This window comes from Corapipo altera, unplaced genomic scaffold (genome assembly GCF_003945725.1).
Source record: "Corapipo altera isolate COAL_440 unplaced genomic scaffold, ASM394572v1 99, whole genome shotgun sequence".
Classification (NCBI taxonomy): Eukaryota; Metazoa; Chordata; class Aves; order Passeriformes; family Pipridae; genus Corapipo; species Corapipo altera.
This window is the reverse complement of record NW_020884988.1, coordinates 264,113-288,581: the sequence shown is the minus strand read 5'-3', so window position 1 is coordinate 288,581 and position 24,469 is coordinate 264,113. Positions and strand designations below refer to the sequence as shown.

Genomic DNA, 24,469 nt, shown 5'->3' with positions numbered 1-24,469 from the left:
AAAGAACATGACTGGGACATAGAAAATAATTCTTCACCAGGTCTCATCACGTTTTAGTAAGTCCACACATTATGATGCAGATTCCTGATTAAATGAGGGGGTTTTTTTCTGTAATTAACACAGAAGTTGTGCATGCTATGTAACTGAAAAGGGAAGGCTCAAACTACTTGTTGAGTGCAGTCTGCATGAGTTAGGCCTGAGTGTGGCCCATGAGTAGAGACCCTGTCAGGTCCCTCTCTTAGAATTGTGTGGAAATGCTCAGTGAAAAATGACAGCAATATTATTAGAATGTGTTTGGCTGAATTTCAGATGTTTATAATTACTGTAAAGCTCCTCAACCGGCAGTGTAGCTGTGTCTTCTGTGTCTTACTTCCCACTTTGCAGAAGGAGGAGAATAACAACACTCTTATCAATTTAGTCTAGAAGTTGTTTATGTGGAGTCTGTCTCCTAGTACAAGACCAAGTTTTTGCTACAAGGAAGCCTTGAACCCATGTGTTTTCTCAACACTAGTATGAGACATATTTTTTATCTCTTTCACAGCAATTTTGAGTTCCCTTCAGCCTGTAGCAGTTTCTCGTCAAGACCCTGATTCCCGGAAGAACACGGTGGCTGAGATAACTAAACGGGCATTATCCAGAGGCCAGTGGCCACAGGTAATAATTAAACAGCAGGTGACTTGCCTTGGTGTATGTGAGTCAGTATTCTGAAGGCAGCTCACGGGTGAGAAGCCAGGTTGGAAAGCTGTGCTCACAACAGTCAGGGGATGAGCAGTTGGTGAGATGCGTAACCCAGACTGTCCAAGCTCCAGCACAGACAGCTCAAAACAGCAGTTCTTCACATAGAGAATAGCTGAGGTGGAGCTCAGTTTGCTCTTTAGGTTAATAATGCTGTAAACCCACAAATATACTGTCATACCAAGCTGCTGAAAAAATATAGTCATTGATACAAGGCCTTTCTCCAAAGATATCCTCTGCATATTTGTGTATAAAGTCATGCTCTGTGTTTTGAATTAGCTCTTGATTTCTTGAGGGTTAACTCCCTTAAAATAAAAACTGAAAGTGACTGCTTCAGTAGCTAAAGTCACAAGCTGTCTTTAGTCATAGCTGGATACCTCCTAAATGACTAAGTGAGAAAAGTTAACTTTTCCTTCACTGTTGTTCCACTGAATGGCTTTTGAAGAAAAGTAAAAGATGCAAGTGAAAAATAATAGATGTCAATAGCAGGTATCTCTGTAACAGGTAGACCTGCTGTCTACTGCTCTACTTTCTGAACAGTCTCCAGAAAAACAGAGACCATTCAAGTAGGGAAGACCAACACTTGCCAGGGTTTTTTTGTAATGGCATTGTTTAAACACTTCATAAACACCTTAGAAAAAGCTTTTTAGCATTTTGGCTACATTAATTTAACTCATAAATTTTTCTAAGCTGCTGTAAACACTGTTAGAGCATCCATTATCTTTTTCAACTTGTCAGTTATACAGAGAATTTTAAATATTCACATGTCAAAGCTAGGAAGATTTATTTTTTTTCATACTGTGCTTACAAACCACAGTGATGCTTAAGATTTGCTAAACTGTTATGGATGAATGCCCTGGTAGACCTAATCTTTGCTGAAAGCAGAATGGGGAGGAAAAGGAAACGGGCCCTACACGAGTGCTGCACTTGGGATAAAACCTACATATATATTATGGCATAAATAGTCCATGAGTCAAGTAATCTGGGAATCTCCAAGACAGAGTCAGCAATACAACTGAGGGTGTCACTGGGTGATTCCTAGTCCTGTGCCCTGGCCACACCTTCCTCCTATTCTTTTTTTTTCTCTTTTTCTTGAGAAACTTGACCACAAGATGATGTCTGTCATACCATCTTCAGAGTGCCTGGGCTGCATTCTCTTAGCATGATAGAAAAGAAAGAACAGCTGGATTCCCTCTTCCCTCCTCTTAAAACCCAAACACAAAAGGCTAGGCACACTTATTAATAGCATGAGGTTCTGATTAGGGCTTCTCCAACCCTGTACCACAACAAAGAGGAAGGAGGGAACAATTACTTACTCTTTGATCAGTCACTAACCTGTTTGCTGGGGATTAGGACATAGGCTAAGCAGAATCAAGTTTGTGTCCATAGCCCCACTGAACGATTTCTGATGACAGAATCTCTAGAGGACTAATTGTATATCAGTGTGTGCAGCTGCCTCTGTCATATCTTAGAACAGTCTGTGTCTCTTGGGTGTGACCTACTGAGGCCCTTTCTCATCTAGCCTTGACCTGTTCATTTGGACTGAATTGGGAGCACACTTTGAACACTCAATCCAGACCAGTTTTTGTCCTGAGGTGTTTTTGGAATGCTGCTCATGATCCTATAGTGATATCAGAAATACAAAGCTTTCCCGTGTTCCACAGGGGACTGCGTTCAGTGTGTCCCACTGCAGCTCACAGTGCACCTCATGCAGTATCTCAGACACTAGTTCAGAAACCTTCTGGGTATTGGGGTGTGTGAGTCATTCAGGTTCAGAGGCTGCTGTGGGGTGTGATGCCTCCAGAGCTCTGCCTCACAGACACACATGCTCTCTGTGCCTTTTGCTGCTGCTGCTCAAGCTGACATCTCATCACAGCTGGAATCTCACTCGTGTTGATGGCATCTGTGCCTGTAAATGCTCAAGTACCTCATGTACTTCCTGTCAGCCCAGTTATATAAGGAGCTGCTGGCAACAGGAGAAGAACAATTCTCCTACCATGACCAACACTAAAATTTCGAGAGAAACACTTAAAGTCTTTTGTACTGACAAAGGCCATTCCCCTCTCCTATAAAGCGTTTCTTTTCAAATTAAGATGGGCCAGGTTAATAATCCTGTGAGCATCCTTCATTTATTTGTTCATTTCCTTTTGAAACAGTGATGATATTCTTGTGATACAGTACAACAGGTCACAGAGCTTGCATAAAGTCAGCCTGTGCATAACAGAAGCTAAAGTGTAATCTTTTTATGAAATATGTGGATGTGTACATATATATATTTCTCTCTCTTTAAATCCAAGATACTGATTTTCCCAGAAGGCACCTGCACAAACCGATCTTGCCTGATCACATTTAAACAAGGTGAGATATTTTGTCACATTGTTGTTGGAAAATAATCTGTGATTATTAATTTGTAGTTGTAGTAAGGATGTACTTCTGCAGGTACATCATCCACAACAGCATTATAGTAATTCCTTACATTATTAAAGTTTCAGTAGCACTAAACCCCCTCTTTTATACTAGACAGCTTACTTTTCTGATTTTTGCTATTGTATAGGATGCAAAATATTTATGACATATATAATTAGTTGGTTGGGGTTTTTTCTGAGTACAGTTTTCATCTAATTTATTTACCCACAAAGGTAACTGTGATTATTATGAGATGAACGTATGAACTCAGTTTACAGTTGTGCAATCTTAGATTCCTGTAAATTTTGCCAGGCAATCAGGTTATGAAGTGTCTTTGCCTAGTGCTTGGTGAGCCAGGACAGTAGATTTTTAACATAGGAAGGTGTTAAAAATGGCATCAGTGATCATTAGATTGTTGTGCTGCACAGTCAGAGCCATGTTGCTTTCCTTTCTTAACTGTTTAGGTAGCAAAGTTACAAACCACTGCTGTATGCTCAGATCCCTGTCACTTATGAACATAACAGAACAGAGAAGGATTCAGGAAATGCTCAACAGCCTTGTGAGCATCTAATCCTTTGAAATGAATGCCAATCAATGGGGAGATAATACACAGAAAATGACTTTGAACAATCCAGGAATCTTAGACAGCTTTCTTCTTGAAATGGAGCCTAACCCTTTTCTGTCCTGACATCTTGCTAGTTGTGCTGCTGATCTAAAAACAAATAAACAAGCAGAAAATCAAACCAAACAACTAAACAAGAATAATAATACTTCTCATTCTCCTTGCCTTTTTAAAAATGTCTTCTTCTAGATACCATGTCTAAAATGAACCACTTAAGACTCCCAATTGCTGTTTTAAGCTCAGTCATAACAATCAGTTCTAATTTGTGGCTGCAGGTGCCTTTGTTTCACGAGTCCCTGTACAACCTGTGTTACTCCGGTACCCCAACAAGCTGGTAAGCAGAACATTTTTCTGTCATTAACCAGTAATACAGAAGTCAAAATCCTGACTTAGATGGTACTTTACATGATAAATATTTTGCATTGTCACTAAGAATATATTGTCCTGAGCTTTAGCATTGAAGAGCTCCTGAAAGCAATCCAGGCTTCCCAAGTGTCACCATGGTGTAGTTGCTGTTCTGACTGTGAAAAACTTAGTGCTGGGCTTGTCAGCTGAAGGGAGAGGAAAGGCAGGAAAGTATTGCAGCAGAAGTTAGAAACTTCCTGCAGTGCCACAGAGTCTGTACTTCACGGTCTAAAATGAACACAACTTCCCTACTAGTCATCATTTTTTGTTTAAGCTCAAGATAGTCTTACTGCAAAGGGACTTTCAAAGTTTCTGAACAGGAGCAAAGTTGATCCCTGAACATCCAACACCCCTCCTTCAGGCACCTTTGCAGATATTCTTTTCATGCAGCATTCCTTGTGTGGCTCTGCTTCACTGACATGTGTAAGTCTGGGACCTTTTTAACTTTTTTTTAATTATCTGGTCACCCAACCAATCCAGAAAAGACCAAACTTTTAATTCATATTGTTTTTTAAGATTAAAAACATAATTGCTGTTATTGTTAGTTATGAAGATTACTTTGTATAATCCTTTTACAAATTTCAAAAGTGAACCACTCGAGGGGATTGGTATCACATTCACTGATAGGATTTAAGGTTCTGACAGTATACATTGTAAAAATTGTGTATAAGAAGTAATAGAGTGAGGAAAAAAAAAAGGAAAGCAAAAAAAGCAAAGAAAAAGCATGATAGATTATGCAGAAATGTCCTTAAAAACTAAATCAGACATATTAATGAGGGTGCCTTTCTAAAGGGACTGGTGAAGCTCGCTTAAAAAGTCTTACCAGTGTTTTTGTTTCCCTCTTTCTGCTGTTTGGATCAAAGTGAATGATTTACAGTATCTAAGTAATTGTGTAAACTTTATTCCCAATTGTTGATAAAAGTCTGCCATGCTTATTTCCAGATTTTTAAAGCAAGGAATCCTATTTGCCATAACACCTGTGTTTATTTTCACTGCAGGACTATGAAACCATCATCCACTTTTACTGAACTTGTGCCTGTTTTAAATTGTAACTTATCTGCTCTCTAACTTGCATCTGGTTCTGTCATACAGTTCTGTGTTTTATTTTTTCCTTAGGATACTGTGACCTGGACATGGCAGGGCTATTCATTGTAAGTTTCTTAATCCTACTGAAAATTACATACAGAATTTTTGCTCCCGTTGCTAAACATTCTGCCAAACAGATTCCACTGAGCTGAGACACATGTTCTTCTAGATCTGTTTTTATGAGGGGGAAATACTTGGGGATAATGCTCTCATGCAGTAGATTTCATATCTGAATGGCTAGGGAAAGGGTTTGCAAAGGAAAGCATTATTTCCTGCTCTGCCACCTTTTTTTTTTTAATTTTCTCCTGTTTTGCATGTTACACTGGAGCAAAAGAAAGATTTAAATTCTTTTTTTTCTTTGGAGAACACTCATAGTCATCAAAACCCGTAGGTGTTTACAGATTCCTATATGGTATACAAACAAGAAAAAATAAATGTTATTTCAGTTTATTCATTCCTCCGTATCGTTTGTAGTCATATGAGAGTAGATGAATATGGGCAAAATAAGTATTCATTTTCCCCATAATTCCCCATTCAAACATCAAGGATTCCTCTTCAGATTTTTATTTTTGACAGACTCAAGAAAAGCAACTGTTTTGAGATCTCAGTAAAAAGACTATATATATATTATTTGACATTCAAATAATGAAAAATACTTTTATAAATCAGGCAGTGGATCTGTGTTTATTTCTCAGCACAGGTGGCCTTCTAATATGCTAAAAAACTATTAAAGTATTAAAAAACCTTCACAACTGCACTGAAAATATATCTGGGAATTACTTTTCACCTTATCAACATTCATTCAAATGTGCATTTGCAGTATCCATATACCAAATTTTCATGTGGAATATGTATTATATCTAAGTGCAGTAGTACTGATTTACTAAGTGAGCAACATTTTTAAGGCAACTAATTCTGAAACATGTCTGAACTAGTGGAGTAGACCACAAGCACCTTTTAAGCTGTCATTAGTTAATCCTAACAGCTGCACACTTACAGAATGGACACAATGAAAATGTTCATTTCAGTTTCCCAAGAATCTTTTCCTGTTATTATTGCTGCTGTTACATTTATCAGCATACTGAGAGTAATGAACACTGCAAATACAGGACATACTACAGATTTCCTTTAGGAAGGATTTACACTGGAAGTTTAAATGGAGCTGTGTCTTCAGCTATGAGAGATGGTGTAGGAATGGGTGAAGGAAGAAATGTAGTCAGAGGTATTCCTGTGGGAGGGAGGAGGCTGCCCATTCTCTCAGAACTGAGGAATGCTCTAAGCCTGGTGGCTGGATGGTGAAGGCTCAAATTGAAACCTGTGAGAAGATGAAAGGAACTGCTTGGCAAACCCATGGGAGGGGAATGGGTGGATGGAGAAGAATCTAGAGATTCTTAACAAAAATAACTGGAGCAAGGAGAAGAACACCCCCCCTACAAACCTGCAGATCACAAAATGCAGAACTGTCACACTCTTTGTAAAACTTCCTGAATGTTGCAGCCAGGATGGGACAGTACCAGTCTCCTTCTCAAAAACCTGCTGACCCAGTTCTGCTTTCACTTACTACTTCTTTCTTACTTTTGTGCCTTGCTGGGAGAAATACCTAATCTTATGTGTTAAAAAATCAAGCATTAAGAGTGGATTCATGCAGAAGGTAGAAAGGATTCTCTAGTTGTCCTCCTACCTTATCCTTTTTTATTTTGTCCAAAACAAGAACAGAAGACTGCTTCAAGTTTTTCTATTATAATGTACCTGATGGAAAGTAAGGAGCAAATATTAATTTCTGCTTAAAAATCATAGTGAAAAGAACAAGTCAGAAGTAGAAATGATTGTGCTTATCCTCTTTAGGAGTTTCTTCCTCCCCTACTCTACCTGTTGATGCCAAAATTTGTGACTTTTTCTAAAAGCACTGAAGGCTCCAAACATACTGACACTTGATTAACCCATCTGTGTAAACACTACTGTTATTTGCAACATTACTAGCAAATACTAATAAATCCTTGCTTCAGTTCTGCTTAAGGAAGTTACTGGTCCCATTTTGCAGCTGAGAGAATAAGAGATAAATTAAAGCTACTCTCAGAATCAAAGCTCTTAAAGCTTAAAATCTAGTATGTGTTCACCTCTTTAAAGAAAGAGGACATGGCCAAGGAGCTGTACAGAATGGTTAATATGCATGACAGCCCACAACAAGTTGTCTCCTCAGTGAGCAAGCAGCAGGTATATTCAGAAGTCCTGTAGAAAAAATGTCAAAAAAACTTTTCAGGGGACTTCGCTGCAAGGTACTTAAAAATCTTGCCCAATATTGGCTTTGCCTTTTCTGTGCTTTAAGAAGTTTCATCTGCTGACATGAAAATGCTTTGGTTTTAAATAAGTAAAATGTGTTTTTCTTCTTCTTTGCCTGCAGTAAAGTGCTGTGCTTACTGACAATGTGTCAGCTCTTCACAAGAGTAGAAGTTGAGGTAAGAATTGGAAATATTTTTGTACTAAGATGCAGCAAGCAGGGAATTTCTGCTTAAATATAAATGCATTATTCACATTATTAGTCACCATTAGTGGACAATAAACAAATGTCTTAGAAACAAGAAAAAGAATCACAGAGGGTAATAAATTTAATTTGTTGTCCACGTGTATGTTGGAAACTGTTGAGTTAGAAACTCTGTTTTCTGTTAGAAACTCTGATGAGCTTCTAAAAGAAAATTGTCAGAAATGTCTTTATAGCATTGTAAAATCACTGTTAATTATCACCACATGCATCTTACAGATGTTAAAACTAAGAATTAGAACACATTCTGTTAAAGGTAACAGCTTCTTTTTCCCACCTTCTTATTTCTCTGATCCCTTCCAAGTATCCTTGTCTTCCTCACCATCTTCCCAGACTGAACTCTTACAGTTTTCTACAAGTAAGAGCTTACTTAAGGACTCAAGTACTTGTATGAGCCTTGTATAATGAACCAGTTCCCTTAATTATTAAAATCTGCTGCACAGCACAAGATGACAGATGAATGACCACTGAAACAACACACACACTTCATAACATGGGCACACACACTCAGTCTGCTCCTGTCAGAGAGACAACATTCAAAACACAGTAGTGAGGAGCCAGGTAAATTGTTCAAACCTCAGTTAAGTGTTGTATTTCACATTCCTTACCAGACCAAAAGGACTGTCACTGTGGACTAAGTTGGTTTAGGGACCTGAGGAAGGGGAGAAATTGATGGGTTTTGCTGTTTATTTGCAAAGCACAGAATTTAGCAAAGTTGTTCAAAGCCTTGTGAATACAAGCAGTGTTGTTGCTACTAACAATTAGCCATGTAGTCTGTGTTGTGAAAAAATGAAATTCGTTGTAAGGGAGCATCTTGTTACTGTATAATATGTGCAGTAGACACATATTTTTAGAAGTTGTAGTAAGGAGATCATTCTCCTGATAATTTTGTACAGAAGAATGTAATTAATATACGTGGGAGCAAGAAATAGTTAGTGTAGCCCTTCCAGTAGAAGGAAGTGCTACATTTTCCCCTACTTCAGAACTCAAACTTGTCTGTTAGACAATAAATTTCGTGTTCCAAAAAATGAAACATTTAAAGAATTGCAGCTTTCACAGAACATGTGTCCCCAAAGTGGAACTGATTTCTTGACATCGGTGCGAAAGTCTTTCAGCTTCTAAAAGGAGAAGGGGCAGATTTTCCTGGGGAAGGAGGGAATCCAACTACTCCTTTTAGGAGTGGACATTTCTGTTGCTGTCCCATGCTGTGAGGAAGTAGTTTCTCCACTCCCAGCAGTCTGCACTGCCTCTACCTGCCGTGCATGAGCAGTGATGGACTCCTGCAGTCCAGGGGTGTATGTGTTTGCATGTTTAGTCAAACTAACAAACTGTAGATATTGAAAATTAAGCAGTGAACCTGGCAGTGAGTTTTAGGTCTGCAGAAGATACAGCATTTAGCAAATTCTATAACAAGAGAGACTAGTTCAAAAGCAGATCAGAGAAGTATTTGTGCTCCTGAAAGAGCTGTGAAGAATTTTTCTTACAGGACTGCAATTTGACAGGGAAGGTTTACTTACTACTCCTCAGCAGATAAGCAGCTGGGGGTGTGTGTGTGTGAGATCATGCCACCACAGGATGTCAAGAAGGAAAATTCTTCCTCCCCAGCTGTGGTTTCTGGCAAACAGGTTTTGTGAATAATTGTAGGTGGGTTTTCTGAAGGGGATGGAGGTGGTGTTTAACCTACCAGAAAGTTACATTGCTCTCTGAGCAAGACCTCAGCCTCAAGTGACGAAATGACCACTTTCAAGACCCTGAGCCACAGTTGCATAAACTTCTTAGAGTTATGATTTCATCTCACCCAGTGACGACAGAGTTTTTGTGTCTGTACATTGTGCCTGTGCCTTCTCAAGAGTTATGTGACTTCTGAAGGGGAATTGTGATAAGCAGGGGCCTGTGTCAGAGCTTGAACAGAGCTGGCTAACTGCTTGCAGAAGGAATGAAATCTCAAGCATTCATGTGAACAGCAGGAGCCCTGCTTTCCTTACAGGGGAGACAACTTTTAAGTATAAACAGAAAATTGTTATGGCTATTTGACAGATAACCAATTCCATAAACTTACTGGTTTTAATCAGGAAGAGGAAGCATTCCTTAAAAACAAACATTAAAAGGCTGTTCAGGATGGCCTGCATTTATATGGGACAGTTACCACTATATTAGTGCTTCACAAGCAGCCGCAATATAACTGAAGAAACATATTGACATATAATTGGCAGTTGTGTCTTCCAGTGAATCATGAGCAACATCTAATTTTGGAATTGCTGTATTCTAGGAATTCAGGGCAAGACTGCAGGGTGGGAAGCAGCAGAACTCAGATAAATGATAACCATAGCTGAGAAGAGGCACAGTAAACAGAGCTGTGAGCAAACACTTCAGACTGAAGTAGAAAGAGCAAAATACTCCTACACACACACTGCTTTGCAAACAGATGCTGGTTCACACTGCAACAAAGAGTAATTCCTCTATAGGATAATTTAGTGAAAAGGTACTTGAACTTCTTACGTATTAGAAGAAGAGAGAAGAGAGAGGGGAGAAGGTGGTTTGAATTTTTTACTTTCTGCTTGGAGTTCTGAAATTTTACAGTATTATATCCATTTAATGTGCTCCTTACAACTCAGAACTATGATTCCTTAACGTTTTTGTCATGGAGGAAAAATGTACAGGAAACTTATCAGTCACACGCTGACAGATACAATTAACAGGTACAAGGTGGGACTGCAGTGTGTATTTAAAAACATTAAAACTCTTACATACACTATTGCAGTGTATGTAACTCTGCAATATAATATCACTTACAAAGGATCTTTGAAAAGGAGTGGTAGTGTTTCAAACTCACATTCTTACCAATGCTTCAATTAGTCTTCTAACAAAGTATGCATTTATTATACTTTACTTCCTTGGGGGGTTGATTTTTCATATTTAAGAAACTCTTACCAATCCTTAAGAGGTAGTTTTGGACTAAATCTCATTTGTGTGGTGAGGGTGGAAGAGCCAGAGCTGTTCCTAAGGCAGCTGAGACCTCTAGTGCCCAGTTCCTTCATTGCATGGCTAATTTTTTTTCCTCCTGTTTTTCCCCCATCAAACAATAATAAGAAATTGTTCATGTTGCTAATAAAGTGGGGACTATTGAATTGATTGGATAACTCATCCCTTTCAGTTTCTGCCTGTTCACGTTCCTACTGAGGAAGAAAAGAACGATCCCATTCTTTTTGCCTACAGAGTCCGACAAACCATGGCAACGTAAGCAGTCATCGGTTAAATCTTTGAGAATTGTTCCTTTATATCCAGAAATTCCATATATATCCTAGCCATAAAGTGAAATTTATTCAAGTCCCAGGTACTATATGTAGGAATTGCTCTAGATTTTCACTAAAAGGTGTCAAATTCCTATACTAGAACAACCTGATCGTTTTTACATGGAGCATAAGGGAGGTTGTCTTACATTGAAACAGAGTATGTTCAGTTCATAGAAAACTGGAATAAATTTCTCTCTTTTTGCTTGGGAAGACTAAGTAGGTAGTTTGTTCTTCAACCTTGCATTTACAAGGATGTAAATTGTAAAACATCATGACACTGCCATAACGTGGTTTCACAGTTACACAAAATAGGATGTATTGCTTTGTCCTACTTGCAGCAGTGCAAGAATGAATTATCATTTGTTTTGCATGTTAGAGAAGGGAAACAGTCGACAAAAGGTTATCTTTGTGTAAGAAATTGATTTTTCTTTTTCCTTAATTTTGTTTCAGTGCTTTGAATGTGCCAGTCACTGATCACACTTTTGAAGATTGCAGACTGATGATTTCAGCAGGACAGCTGACTTTACCCATGGAAGCTGGGCTGGTGGAGTTCACCAAAATTAGCAAGAAACTCAAGTAAGGGTAGTTTAGCTGTTGGTAGCAGCTAATTACTGCAGATAATTACTACAGTGCTGCAGGTGTCAACAGCCATCTACAAAAGGATAAATTACCTGACAACTGACTTGGCCTTGTGTAATATTGTGTATTTATGCATACATATAGACATTTACATATATAAATTTCGTGGAAATCAGAGATGAGAAAAATCCCAGTAAGAATTAGTCCCAAGTAATTTTTGTGGGCAATGTTGCAAGAGGAAAAATACATTTTTCTAATCTTTTGTGGAATTATCTCACCAGAGGGTGAGGAAGATAGAGCAGTACCTATTTTAAGCACCTGATGCAAATTTAAATTGCTTTAGTGGAGAGGCACTGGCTGCATGTGGCAGGAAGTAAAAAACCCCTCCAGCCTGAAGTTTCAGCCAGTGGTTTACTGCTCTTGGTTGTATTGTGCAGCCACGTGTCACTAGTGATGTCAACTTTTTCTGACTGAATACAGTGGAATTTGAGGGCTGAACCACATAACCATACAGTAACTCCATCAAATAACCTGGCATGGTTGTGGGCAAATCTGACTTATGTGTGCAGTGAATCTTGACTTATTATTTATGTGCTAAATCATAAATAATGTCAAACTCTTTGGGAGAGTTACTTGACAATACTAATCGTTCTTACTGAGGTGCAGTGGTGTATTTCTGCCTGGTGTTAGGGAAGAGTAGAGAGTGTGCTAATAGAGATGAGATCTGCTTCCTCTTAAGGAAATACTCACCCTAGAGCATGAGGCAGTGAAGTAATGCTACACCTGAATTTATGGTAATAAAAAGCTCTCTGCTAGAGTAGCCCAGTAACTGAATGGATGATTCTAGGTTTGGGAAGTTACTCTATGGAAGTCTGACATACCCAAGCCTGCTTTAATATTAATAACCAGGGGGATCAGTCCTTAATTGCTGATTTAATATAAAATATCCAGTCTGAAGTACAGCATTAGAAATGCTGTGCACACATGCTCTGTTTGGCAGTTTTTTGTCTTTGAATACTGTGATCACTCCTACTGAAATTCCATCTGTCCAAGAACTGCTGTATAGAAATATCTCCTCTCTCTCATGTTTGCATAGCCTAAAATGGAAACATGTCAGAGAGCAGTTGGATGCTTTTGCTGCTATTGCAAGTGCTTCTAAAGGGGGAAGAATTGGAATTGAGGAGTTTGCAGACTACTTGAAGCTGCCTGTTACAGATGTCCTCAAAGAGCTGTTTCTACTCTTTGACAGGGTGAGTAGTTGGTTAACTGACTTGTTGACAATATTTTGTTAGAAATCACATCCCAAAAGGATATTTAATTCATTGTGTCCAGTAAATGCTTTTTAGTTAACAGTTCCTGTAGGCAAGATAGGTGACTCTTAGAGTTTCCTTCGTAAGTTTTGATGTAAAAACAGTGATCAGTTTGTATCTTGGGACATGGCAGCCATCTCTTGGACCAAGTTGCTGCACCAGTATCAGACAATAATCTCCATGCTGGTAGTGGCTGAATATTTCTTTTTGCCTAGCCCAGATTTTGAGCTTATATATTCACGTGTATAGTTATGTACTTATGACAGCTTAATTAACTGATATGGTTGTAGGTAGATAATTTAAGGCAGAGTGAATCTAACTACAGTGTTAACTAGAGCACCAGTGTTCCTGCTGTGTTTGTGAAGGGTGCTGTTAGAGTTCAGAGGGACTCCTCTTGCCTAAAGAGTCTAACTCCTGTGGCCTCCTGCAGCCATAAAGGGGGCCGTGCATTAATGTGGTCATTTAGGCTTTCTCCCGTGGTCAGTGCCAATCTCTCCCATTTTCTGCTTCTCTCTGGGGATGACAAAAATTGCTCTGTGGATGCCCTTCTGACTATACCAGAAGCATCAGTGGCTAGAGCAGGCACAGAATTCACCTTCTAGGCACCCAGCATGTGCTGCAGTGCAAGCAGCATGTTGTCCTGCAAGCGCTTATGAACTGGGGGTGTTCTCTTATCACAGGAGCTTTCCCAATTCAGCATCACTCTTGCTGATCAAGTTAATTTTAGCAGCACACCTGTCCTTAGCAGGTCATTGTGTTGTAAATGCCCATTAAAACCGTTTCAGGGTTTTTCCAGATAGAAAGTTTTTACAAGCTTTAAAATAGGGTCAAAACAATACAGTCAAATGTATTTCCTGAATTGCTGAGTGCATTGAAGCTCTAGCAGAGCTGAGTCCTTGTCTTTTCATCATTCTTGCTTCCTCATCTTGGACCATTGGCTCCTTTGAGCCTGTAGTTGGAGTCCTGAAGGACAGTACATACATCAGAAATGTGGTGTGGCAACTAGAATAAGTAAGAGCAAAGAAGACTCCCTCCATTTTCCTTATCTGGCACAACAGCACCAGTGACTAGAACTAGCAAAGTAATGCTCAATTCACTAAAAAGTTGAAGGGATGAAAGATTGCAAGAACAGACAAGTGCAAGGCTGCATTCATCTTTAAGGAGATCAGTGTACCTGAGGATCATTCACGCTCATGTTGCAGGGCTCTTTTCGAATTACTTCAGGTATGAGCACAGGCATTTTGAAACTTCTGCTCTGTGGCTTTCAACCTCATCATTTTTTTCTCTAAAATGATTCCTTAAATCATATAAAGCTAACCATGCAAAGAAGAAAAGAAGAAAAACAGGTGTATCATCACCTGACAGAAACCAACGAAACCTAACTGGCAGCCAGAGACATGCACAGACCTGGTGAAGTCTAAGCATGCAGATAAGCTGTGTTTTGCCCACACCCAAGTCAGACACGATACAGCTTCGGAGAGTTACGGAAGCCCTGGATCTCTGACTCCCTTCAATAAATCTTGACGATGTTCCTTGCTAAAGCTTTGCTGAGCGGAGGAAGTGGCAGTGGTCGTGGAGGGAGCCTTGCACGTGGCCTTGGAGGTCTCCTAACAGGAGGTGGTGGACATGGAGGGAATATTGGAGGACTCGTCGGAGGTATTGTCAATCTTATAAGTGAAGCAGCAGCTCAGTATAATCCAGAGCCGCCTCCACCTCCTCGCAATCACTTTACAAATGTGGAAGCTTATGAGAGCGAGGAGATCAGACAGTTTCGTCGCCTTTTTGCCCACCTGGCTGGAGATGATATGGAAGTGTGTGCCACAGAGCTGAGGAACATCCTGAACAAAGTTCTTTCCAGACATCAAGACTTGAAGACAGATGGCTTCAGCTTAGACACGTGCCGTAGCATGGTAGCCGTCATGGACTGTGACACGAACGGCAAACTGGGCTTTGAAGAGTTTAAGTACCTGTGGAACAACATCAAGAAATGGCAGTGTGTGTACAAGCAGTACAGTACTGATCAGTCAGGCACTCTTGGGAGAGCTCAGCTGCCAAACACCTTGAAGGCTGCAGGGTTCCACCTGAAAGAAGAACTCCGCCAGGTGATCGTGCGCAGATACGCTGACGAGGACGGCAGCATGGACTTCAACAGCTTCATCAGCTGCCTGGTGCGGCTGGACGGGATGTTCCGCACCTTCAAGTCCCTGGACCGAGATGGAAGTGGACAGATCCAGGTGACCATTGAGGACTGGCTGCAGCTGACCATGTATTCCTGAAGGCATAGCAGAGAAGAACAAGCTTCATCTGGAGGATACGCAGGGAAGGCTACAATCCTGTGCTGTAGAACTGTAGTCTTTTCCTTGTTCTAAGGCAGATGGAGCTAGTGCTAGATGGCTCAGCTTCAAGTGTTGTGATTCCTCTTGTGCATACATTAGTCTGCTTTTCTGAAGGGTTTTTGTAAGTTGTCATCTGCACAGTCTCAGAAAACTAACTCTGGACTTTTAAAGTGAGGGAATATATTGAAAGGATCAAAGCTTTGCTATTTCTTTACGTAAAGTGACTTGTATATGAGTATAACTATTATATAAAAAGCTCCTAAATTTGGTGTTGATGTTGCTGTTCTGATTTGTCAGCAGTCACTAAGCTTGAATAAAAGTCTGTTTGCCTGAAAGCAATCAGTGGTAGAGTCATGTAGTTATTTCTAACGGGGGAAAACATTAGAGCTGAAATAACTGTAATGACCAGGGAATTTACATAATCATTTAATTTCCTTCCTACTGCTGCTTTTCATGCTTGGCTGCTGAAGCAAAACCTGAGTTGTATTGTCAGTTCTACCTGCTGGCCAGAGCAAAATTGAAAGCTTGTCTGAGGCTACTTTTACACCAATTTCCTCCTTCCTACAATTCTAGGAACTAATCTTTTCTCTCTTTCCTTCAAGCTTTAGTACAGTTATAATGCAAACAACTTAAAGTACTACATTTATATTTAGAGAAATTTGCTGTAATGATGCAGTGACATAGCAGACAGCTAGCCCAAATCAACCTCTGGCTATCCAAGTTAAATTTCATCAGGGTACAGCATACCATTCTGGCTTGTTATGTAGTTCTGGCTAAGATGTCAACTTTTGAGAAAAAAAAGATGGAATAACATGAACTCTCAAAGGTACATTTCTTTGAATTAAGGATTACACAGTTGATCAAAACAGCTCTTGCACAAGGCAAATTTCTCAGCAGGCACTGCTGCTTTAAGTGAAAATTGTCTGGGGTGACTCACTGAGAAACACCACACAATACCTGCAGGGCATCTGCATGTTAATGGAGCATGTGGTTTGGTTTTGTTTGGAAACTTCCTTAGCTTTGATTTCTAAATCTTGCAGTTACACTTAGCAAATAGTATTTTCCAGATTGATGATAAGTCTTCCCTGGTCTACTCAGAGAAGCCTTTTACTTGAAACTTAGGAGAAAATAACTTACAATTTTTGCCCAGACTTCTTTTCCTCCTGCACTTTGTTTAATAGCAACCTGGGTAAAAGAAAAAGATTGATATTGGCCCAAGCTGTTATGAAAGAGGTCAATTCCTTCCTAATGGCATTCACCCCGCTCCCAGTTATCCAGTGGCAAAACGCATAGTGCCATTTGGGCTCTGAATAATAGAAAAGTGAGCACAAGGTAAAGTGTGATACCTCCAGGTGAGCACCATCCTACCAGGTTGGTTGCAAAATTTCCCTTTCTGACTAGTTAGAACTTGCAAGTAGCAATAGGTGATGGGAATTTGAGAGTTACAGCAATAGCCTCTTACATGATGAGCCTGGATATGAACACGAGAGCTGCATCTGCAGTTCCTTCCCAAATGGTCCAGTTAGTTTTAGCTTCTCTGTGGTAACCCTGTAAGTGACTGAGGGTTTATTTACCTAGTAATTTATTTACCTGCCATGAATGGCAGGCACACACACAATACACACTTGATTTTTCCTGTTGCCTTACATAGTAGAGAAGAAAGTATTGATGCAGTAGTACTTTATACTGTATCTGTCTTGCAGTCCTTGTTGCAGAACTAAGTGGAGTATGCTTTTGACAATGCAACTTTCTTGTTTTTCTTAGATTTACTGTATTATATAAAAGCACAACAACGAAATCCTAGTTACCATAGCATGCTATAGTGAAAAGAGTAGCAGGAATCTAGTTTGCTTAAAAAACCCCAGGAGTTGTTAAGGTTACTCTATGTTTTGATTATTTTATGTAACATAAATACAGATAACCTAAATTCTGATGTTCCACTTTGCCTTTAGAGAATTGGAGCTCAGCTTAACATATTCTTGGGTACATAGGCTGCAAACACAGCTACTAGATGTGTGTAGAAAGACAGTTGCAAGTGCTTTTTTGCTGTGGTGTTACACAAGCCCTGAAGGTTTTCCTGCATTTTCAGTTTAACTTCCATCCCCTTTTACGAGTGACAACACCATCATTTCTCCTTAACCAAAATGCCAGAGCATTTGGGAGTTAGCCAGCATCCTAGGGTTTAGTAAAGCGAGTCACAACATGATCTTGCAAGCGTAGTAACTTTATTTCCTACTAAAATGGCTGAGTACTATGTATCAAGCTGCACTCAGTTTTGATTATTGGGTTTTAGCACTTTAATGGAAGTAATATGACCCTTATTTTGTCATTTTTCTTTTTATTTTTCCATGTACAGCCACAGCTGTGCTAATTTCTTTCGGAAGTTGTTTTTAATTAGATTATTTTAGTTAAAGTTTACTTCCCCATTCTTTTCCTGTGATACATATTCTAAAGTTTAAAAATAAATTTTAAAAAAATATTCTAGTCACATCAAACACTCCTTTGCTAAGAATACATTCTACAAAACTGTCCAAAAATAATATTCTATGGAACTTTGAACAATTATTATTTACACTCTTTCTTCAGTTGTTTTAAAAGTTTATGTTTGTAATGTTACAGTTTAAAGTTAGATCTCTTATCTCTGAGAACTACAATGTAGCCAAAATACTTAAAGTCCAGCTCTGCAGCACAGATTTGTATCTGACAGCAGATTTGTAAATAAAACGGCATTTATGAGAGAACATTGTCCTTTTCTAATGATTAAAAACTATCAAAAGTTATATCCCTTAGACACACATGCAAGTAACTTAAAAGTTCATATCTTATTCATATCTTTGCTAAAAAGTTTCCTTGCAATTCAGAGGTTTTTAAAGTACAAGATGTTCAAAGATTGGTTAGACCATCAGTATAAAGAAAATAACAGTTGTCTGTGCAAAAGAGTCTTGCATTGGTTTTTGAAGACTAAATAAAAGTGTACCTTAGCTGTTTTAAATCCTGTTAAATGTACAGCTTGATGATGAAAAGTTAGTACTGAACACATTATTACGCATATTTTGTTAATCAAGAACTATCGTAAAAGCTAAATTCAATTACTAAAATCCCTATTTCATAGCACCCAGGATTTTCAAAGCACTCTACAGAGCAGCCTTAGTATTCTCCCCTGGCACATTGCACTGCCAGCAGCAGGAAACCAAGAACAGAAAGGTTAAGGTTGGTATGCTCAAGTGGGCATTAGAAGTTGGTAGGAGAGCCAGAAATAGAATCCAGATCTGGCTGTTTGCTACAGATTTACCCAGGAGACCACCCCTCTCTCAGTTGGCTAAAAAAGTTCTGTGCTGTTCTCAGACGTAGGGACTCCACTTTTTAAAAAAACGTTTTTCCTCTTGAAGTGCACAGCACATTATTCACAAAGGGAACTCTGCTTTCTACTTCAGTTTGCTTTTAAAACGTTTTTAATGAATGCCCTTATTGTGAAGGTTCCAAATGATGAGCTACAAGTCATCTCTACTATGCTGTGATTAACTGCTGTGTCCCACCATGTAACACTTATAGATGGCTTTTCCTCAGACAGACGTTTCCCAAAACACTCAAGAAACTTTCAGTGTGGTGACAGGAACACCACTGACATATGCATAGATTTCAACAGGCATCTGCCATTTTCCCTATTTGCAAATATAATGCAGCTTACATAAAATTATTCACAAATCCCATCAAAGCAAATGTTCTGTTGATGCAGCTTTGTAGTTATCACATTGAAATGTTCATCCACATCAAAACTGGAATTATCAGAGAAGCTGTTCCAATGAATTCCTTGCCTTTCTGGCTTAAAAGGTAGGACAGTTTTTTGGCTTCACAATAGCATGTAGGGCAGTGCATTTGCTTCAAAGAAAAGTTTTAAGACAGACCAAGTAGATTTGTTTGTCCTGTCACTGGCATATATGTTATTGCTGAAGGTTTGAACTCAAAACAACAGCCTCACTGTTGGTCTGTTTATTCTGAGACGTTGCATTGGTCTCTGAACTTCAGCAAGTGCAAGTGCTGCATGCACTGTTACCTTAAACACACGTATTCCAGTTCATCTTAGAGCCTTCCTGAAGGTCATATGGTGAAGAAAAACTTTTGAGTTAATTTCATTTTTTTTTGTTGTTTGTATGTTTATAAGATAGAAATGGATATCCAATTTCTAGCTATTGAAAATACGTATATTGCCCCTCCAGCCTTAGTATTACATATTCAGTGAGCTGTTAGTATTTTTTCCAGGAAGAACAAATACCTCTGGTGGGTGTTGTAAACTGTATTAGTGCATGTTGTGTATTTGATTTACACAACAGCTTTTAAAGGGATTTGCAGTATTAACTATAACTACTGCCATGCATGTTTTGGTTACAGAATGGAGATGGCACCATTGACTTCAGAGAATATGTAATTGGTTTGTCTATTCTTTGTAAGCCAGCCAACACAGAGGAGACTATTCAGATGGCATTTAAGGTGAGTTCAATTTAGTGTAAATCTACAAACCTGACAAATCAAGACTGACTGTAAGTCTGTTACCTTTCAAATCATAAGTTTATAGCTTCAATCTGTTATGCAAATGTGAGTAATACTCTTAAACCAATTGACATTTAGAGTGTAAAGGAGAGGGGAAGAATTGTAGGCATCATAGAAAAGGATTTCAAAAGCCATGTGAAGGCACTAATGAATATGTAACTTGGCAGCCTAACTCCAAAAATGATTCAGCAGCACTTGTGGTTTTTTTGCCTGCGGTTTTTTTCTGCTGTGATTCTTCAATGTCACAATAGATGGAGTAATATCCTCTTGTGGGTCAAACCTCACTAGAGTCGTTGTTTTTAACAAAGAGGAGGGAAAAAAAATCAAGGAAAAAAAAAATTCAGGACTGGCACATCCAAAATTGAGCTGCATCTCAGAACTGCTGGCTTGTACTATGGTGTCCTGACATGGTGCAATAGCTCCTTTCACATCTCAGGTGTACAGGGAGGCAATACCTGACCAGAGATGGCCAGGCTGTGCATCCTTGACTTTTTTTTTAGTAGCTCTTTGACACAGATTCAGTTACTTTACCCATTAATCTGGTCTTATGAACCATATTGAGCAATATATTGAGATATGGATCATGTTCATCTTAAACTGGGCACTTTTTAGCACTGATGTGTACTTGGGAGTACTAGAATTTTTATGGCAATCCATTCTATCCACTGGCTTCTTTTTAGATAAGCACTACAACTGTTAAAAGTGATTTATGCTTTTTTAGGGATGTTTTATCAGTACAGATTCCTATGAAGAAGGAATTATTGCAGGAATAGCAGCTATTATTGCTGATTCATTGGGTTTTTTTCCAGACTTCAGACTATACTCTCCAGTATCTTAACAGGTGCACTGATTATAAAATTAGTAATTTGTTTTAATATCCAGTTTCAGCAGGAAGCAACTGGTTCAGCTGGTAAAAGCCTGTTTCAGTCTGAAATGGAACTATGGGTTTCCTTTTGCTACTTTTTTTTCTTTGCCATTAAATGTTCTTTCCTTCACAATGGGGAAGTTTGCCTGTAGCAAGTACTTGAGAATTACAGCCATCCATCCCTGGTGTTTCTCAAGGGGTGATTCATAGCAGATGTTTACTGTCACTGTGCTGGGAAGGATGGGATGATCAGTGGTGCATCCACTGCCTGCATTCCAGGAACCAAAAGTCCTTGTTAATTACAATAATTCCTTAGTGAGTGACCAATCACATATACTAAAATTTAGATATTTTACATCAGAACATAAACTATGGTAAATTTAATCTGATAAGGGATCTGATGTAAATGGGGACTAAAACCCCAGATATTCCAGTATAGAGAGGCTGAATCCAGTGGAGCCTTAGCATAGCTCATGGTGACCATAAACATAAACCTTTGCTTATTTTTTACCAGTTTTGTATTAGTTTTATCACTGAACTAATGCTGTGAGGTTTGTTTGTTTTTGCAGAATGTTCAGATCCCAGCTGTAGCATGTATATTGCTCTGCTAAGTGTCTGCTTAATCTTGTTCCAGAGAAAATACGTAAAATCTTTTGGAAGAGAAAGTAGCAGGGATGCAGCAGGTCTCCTGAAATCCCAGGCATTGTTTACAGATAACCTCTTGAATACTAGAAAGCCAGTGTGGGTGGCTCATGTTCACAGAAGGTCTACAGAGAAACTGATGCTGAAGTATTTGTACATGTTGTGTCTTTTTCAGCTCTTTGACATGGATGAGGATGGCACTATAACAGAAAAGGAGTTTGCTTCTATCATTCAGTCAGCACTGGGGCTGCCTGAGCTTGATGTTTCTATGCTCTTTAAAGAAATAGATGCAGATGAAACTGGGAAGTTGTCCTATGGTAAGTTAAGCCCTTTTGTAATGGAGAATACTTGGATAGTCATATTGACAGTGAGTTTCCTTTTCTTCCTCCCTGAAATTCTCTGATGGTTCTTGTACCTTGTTCCTGGGGAGAACTGTTGAAGCACAGACCTAGATACGTTGTGTGATACTCATGAGATTCTTCAGAGGAAACAAACTGGAGATCAGCTTCAGTAAAAGAAGCAGGCACTGAAATTTTATTTGATTCTACACTATAGGATCTTTTTTTTAAATGTTTTTCAGAGGAGTTCAAGAATTTTGCACTCAAGCATCCAGAATATGCCTCATTGTTTACTACATACCTGGATCTACAGAGACACCAGGTAGATCTGTCAGATGAGCACGACAGTGAGTCACTCGAAGGCAAACACAGCCCAGTCAGGAGCACAACCCTGGTCTCAGAAATAACACCAACTGCAAGAAATAAAGTCTGTCCTGAAAGCAATGAAGAGGATAGCTCAAGTACCTCTGACAAAAAGGATGACTGAATTCAGCTTTTGAATTCTACAAGATTTTTTCCCTAGCTGTTCACAAGCACAATTGATGTAAAATAGAGATGGAAGTTACAGTTTAAAAAAAAAAAAAAGTTTCTTTTTTTACTTTCGTATCAGGAGAAGTTATTCCTGTTTGAGTGTAAGGGAAAAACCACTGTTCTATCCTTAATGTCCATATCACAACACTGGCAATGTTGTTCAGTGTCTTCCAAGTTCATGCTTCCACAAAAGTAACAGCTGTGCTAAGGGGGGTAAGAAGCTCCAGTACTGCAGTGGCCTCTCAGAATGGAGACTGAGGAGTCTACTTGTCTAAAAACAAGTGGAATTTTTGGTGCTGCTCAATTCCTCTATGTACCCAGTATGACTTAAGGGAAAAAAATTATGCCAGAGTGTTTTAATTTGCAATATCCATTAGCCTTTCTCAGGTTTCTGAGATACAGAAATGAGTTACAGGAAGCTGAGAGCTGAAGCTGATGGGTTTGGGCTGTCCTTAGATTTCCCTTAGCTACTTGTGAACCAGCAGACTTAAGCTTCTGAACAAGACATGCTGATTCACTGATGTTAGCAGAAACAACTTTAGGCTTAAAGGCTAGGTAAAGGTGGAAATGGCTGCACTTCTAACAACAGAAAACTAATTGGAATCACAAGATAGCAGCTCAGTCTACAGGAAAATGCAGACAGTAAAACCTAAGATTTAATGGACTATTTCAAAATAAATAGAATGTTGTTTACAGTAACAACTGTTCAGGATCACAGTAGGAGGAACATTTCAAACTCCAGCATATTTTTTATTCTAGCAATTATCAAGAGAGGAATGTGACCTTGCTCTGCAAAATTTAAAAGGTAAATATGCTGTCAAGCCATAGTTCTATTACTTAGTATCTACTCTAAAGTTGTCTCCTAGAAACCATGTTTGCATTACTGTGCCATTACTCAGTGTGTTTTTAGGGTTTGGTTCAAAACCAAGCTCTTTCCAGTCAATGATTTGACTACGTTTTGCCTCAGTCCTCTCTAGTGCACTGGAAATTGGACCTTTACCTTTTTCCATCCTTCATCTGAATGCACTTTATACAGTATTTAAAATATATAGATAGTTATGCAAATACTTCTAAATAAAAATTTGGAAGGTATGAAATGGCAAGATATTTTCAAATTAAAACAGAGATGAGCAAAGCCTAGAGTGTCTAGTACCAGTAATAACCAGTTTTCAGGAGGTTTTCATATGTGAACTGATAACCTCTGTCTCTAAGTATTGCTTGCATTATCTGGCCATAAGCTCATTGCCATGTTTAATCTTTCTCTGTATATAATTGTGCCTATCCTTATGTTTCATGTGCTTAAAATAAATCTATATTTTTTAAAAGACTTTACTTGAACAGCTGAGTCTTTTTGGTACAGTGGGAAAGGGTACTTTGTCTACCACAGGGGGCTGGGGGGATTTCCAGGAAATCGTGGTTGTGATGTCTTACCTTGATAAACACAATGAAACCTGAAGTTGGCATTTTCAGTTCTGCATATGATGGCACTTTTCTTTATGGTGAGGCTGGAGGAGCAGGACATGACTAATGCTCTTCCAAGAGTTACTTCTGGTGACTGCCTCAGCAAAAGGGGATCTGATACAAAGATCTGCAGATATGTGGACAGAGACTTCCATTTTCTGATGGAAAATAAGGCATTGCCTTTTACAGGTAAAATGAGTGACCTCAACCACTGTTTAGAAGTAACAGTCATGGCTTTGTGTAGTGTAAACGTTAGGGGAGTATTTTCTTTCACTTAGAGAAGGAGAAACAGGAGTTACCCTAACCTGGCTGTACAGTTAGCTGGAATACATGTTAGTTCCTTGGCAAGGATGCTTAACCAAAGTCCTCAGCTTTTCAGCCAGCAATAATCTTTTCAAAGATGACTCCGATTCCAACCAGTGAGAAAAAGATGGGTGGGCAAAGATGACAGAGAAAACCCCTTCAAGGTCTCGGAATGCAAAGGCTGCCTTATGCACACTCCTGTTGAATCCAGCCACATTCAGCACCTGGAGCACTGCTGCCCAGTACTGTAGCATATTTAGGACTAGTGATTTTATAAAAATCTGCAAGTCACACAAGTGCTTTGCGGTTAAAGCTAAAAATATTGTGTACATAAATCTACCTAGCCCAATAGTTTGAGGAAAGGCCACAAATGGGTTTGGTATGTAGCAGTGATTCAGCTATGCTCTGAAAAGAAATTAGCCAAACACTAGAGACACTAACTCAATATACACACATCTGCTTGATGTGCA

The 24,469-nt window shown here is 39.0% G+C and overlaps 2 protein-coding genes across 2 annotated transcripts in view; both read left to right on the top strand.

Moving 5' to 3' along the window:
• LPCAT2 (lysophosphatidylcholine acyltransferase 2) overlaps positions 1-23,562 on the top strand; it is a 31,416-nt gene extending 7,854 nt beyond the window's left edge. The window contains exons 4-14 of the mRNA XM_027666250.1: positions 542-654; positions 3,033-3,093; positions 4,039-4,097; positions 5,285-5,319; positions 7,656-7,710; positions 10,948-11,030; positions 11,537-11,662; positions 12,762-12,915; positions 19,701-19,799; positions 21,542-21,683; positions 21,947-23,562. Of these exons, the coding sequence (XP_027522051.1) occupies positions 542-654; positions 3,033-3,093; positions 4,039-4,097; positions 5,285-5,319; positions 7,656-7,710; positions 10,948-11,030; positions 11,537-11,662; positions 12,762-12,915; positions 19,701-19,799; positions 21,542-21,683; positions 21,947-22,191 (1,172 nt within the window). The 3' untranslated portion in view covers positions 22,192-23,562. The remainder of the gene's footprint in view (positions 1-541; positions 655-3,032; positions 3,094-4,038; positions 4,098-5,284; positions 5,320-7,655; positions 7,711-10,947; positions 11,031-11,536; positions 11,663-12,761; positions 12,916-19,700; positions 19,800-21,541; positions 21,684-21,946) is intronic.
• CAPNS2 (calpain small subunit 2) lies at positions 13,884-19,673 on the top strand. Its single transcript, XM_027666251.1, has one exon. It carries the CDS (start codon positions 14,502-14,504, stop codon positions 15,249-15,251), a length of 750 nt encoding a protein of 249 aa, XP_027522052.1. The 5' UTR covers positions 13,884-14,501; the 3' UTR covers positions 15,252-19,673.
• Positions 23,563-24,469: the final 907 nt, after the last annotated feature.

Excerpts from the sequence above, each read along its gene's own strand:
- CAPNS2 (XM_027666251.1), top strand. The coding sequence starts at position 14,502 with ATGTTCCTTGCTAAAGCTTTGCTGAGCGGAGGAAGTGGCAGTGGTCGT.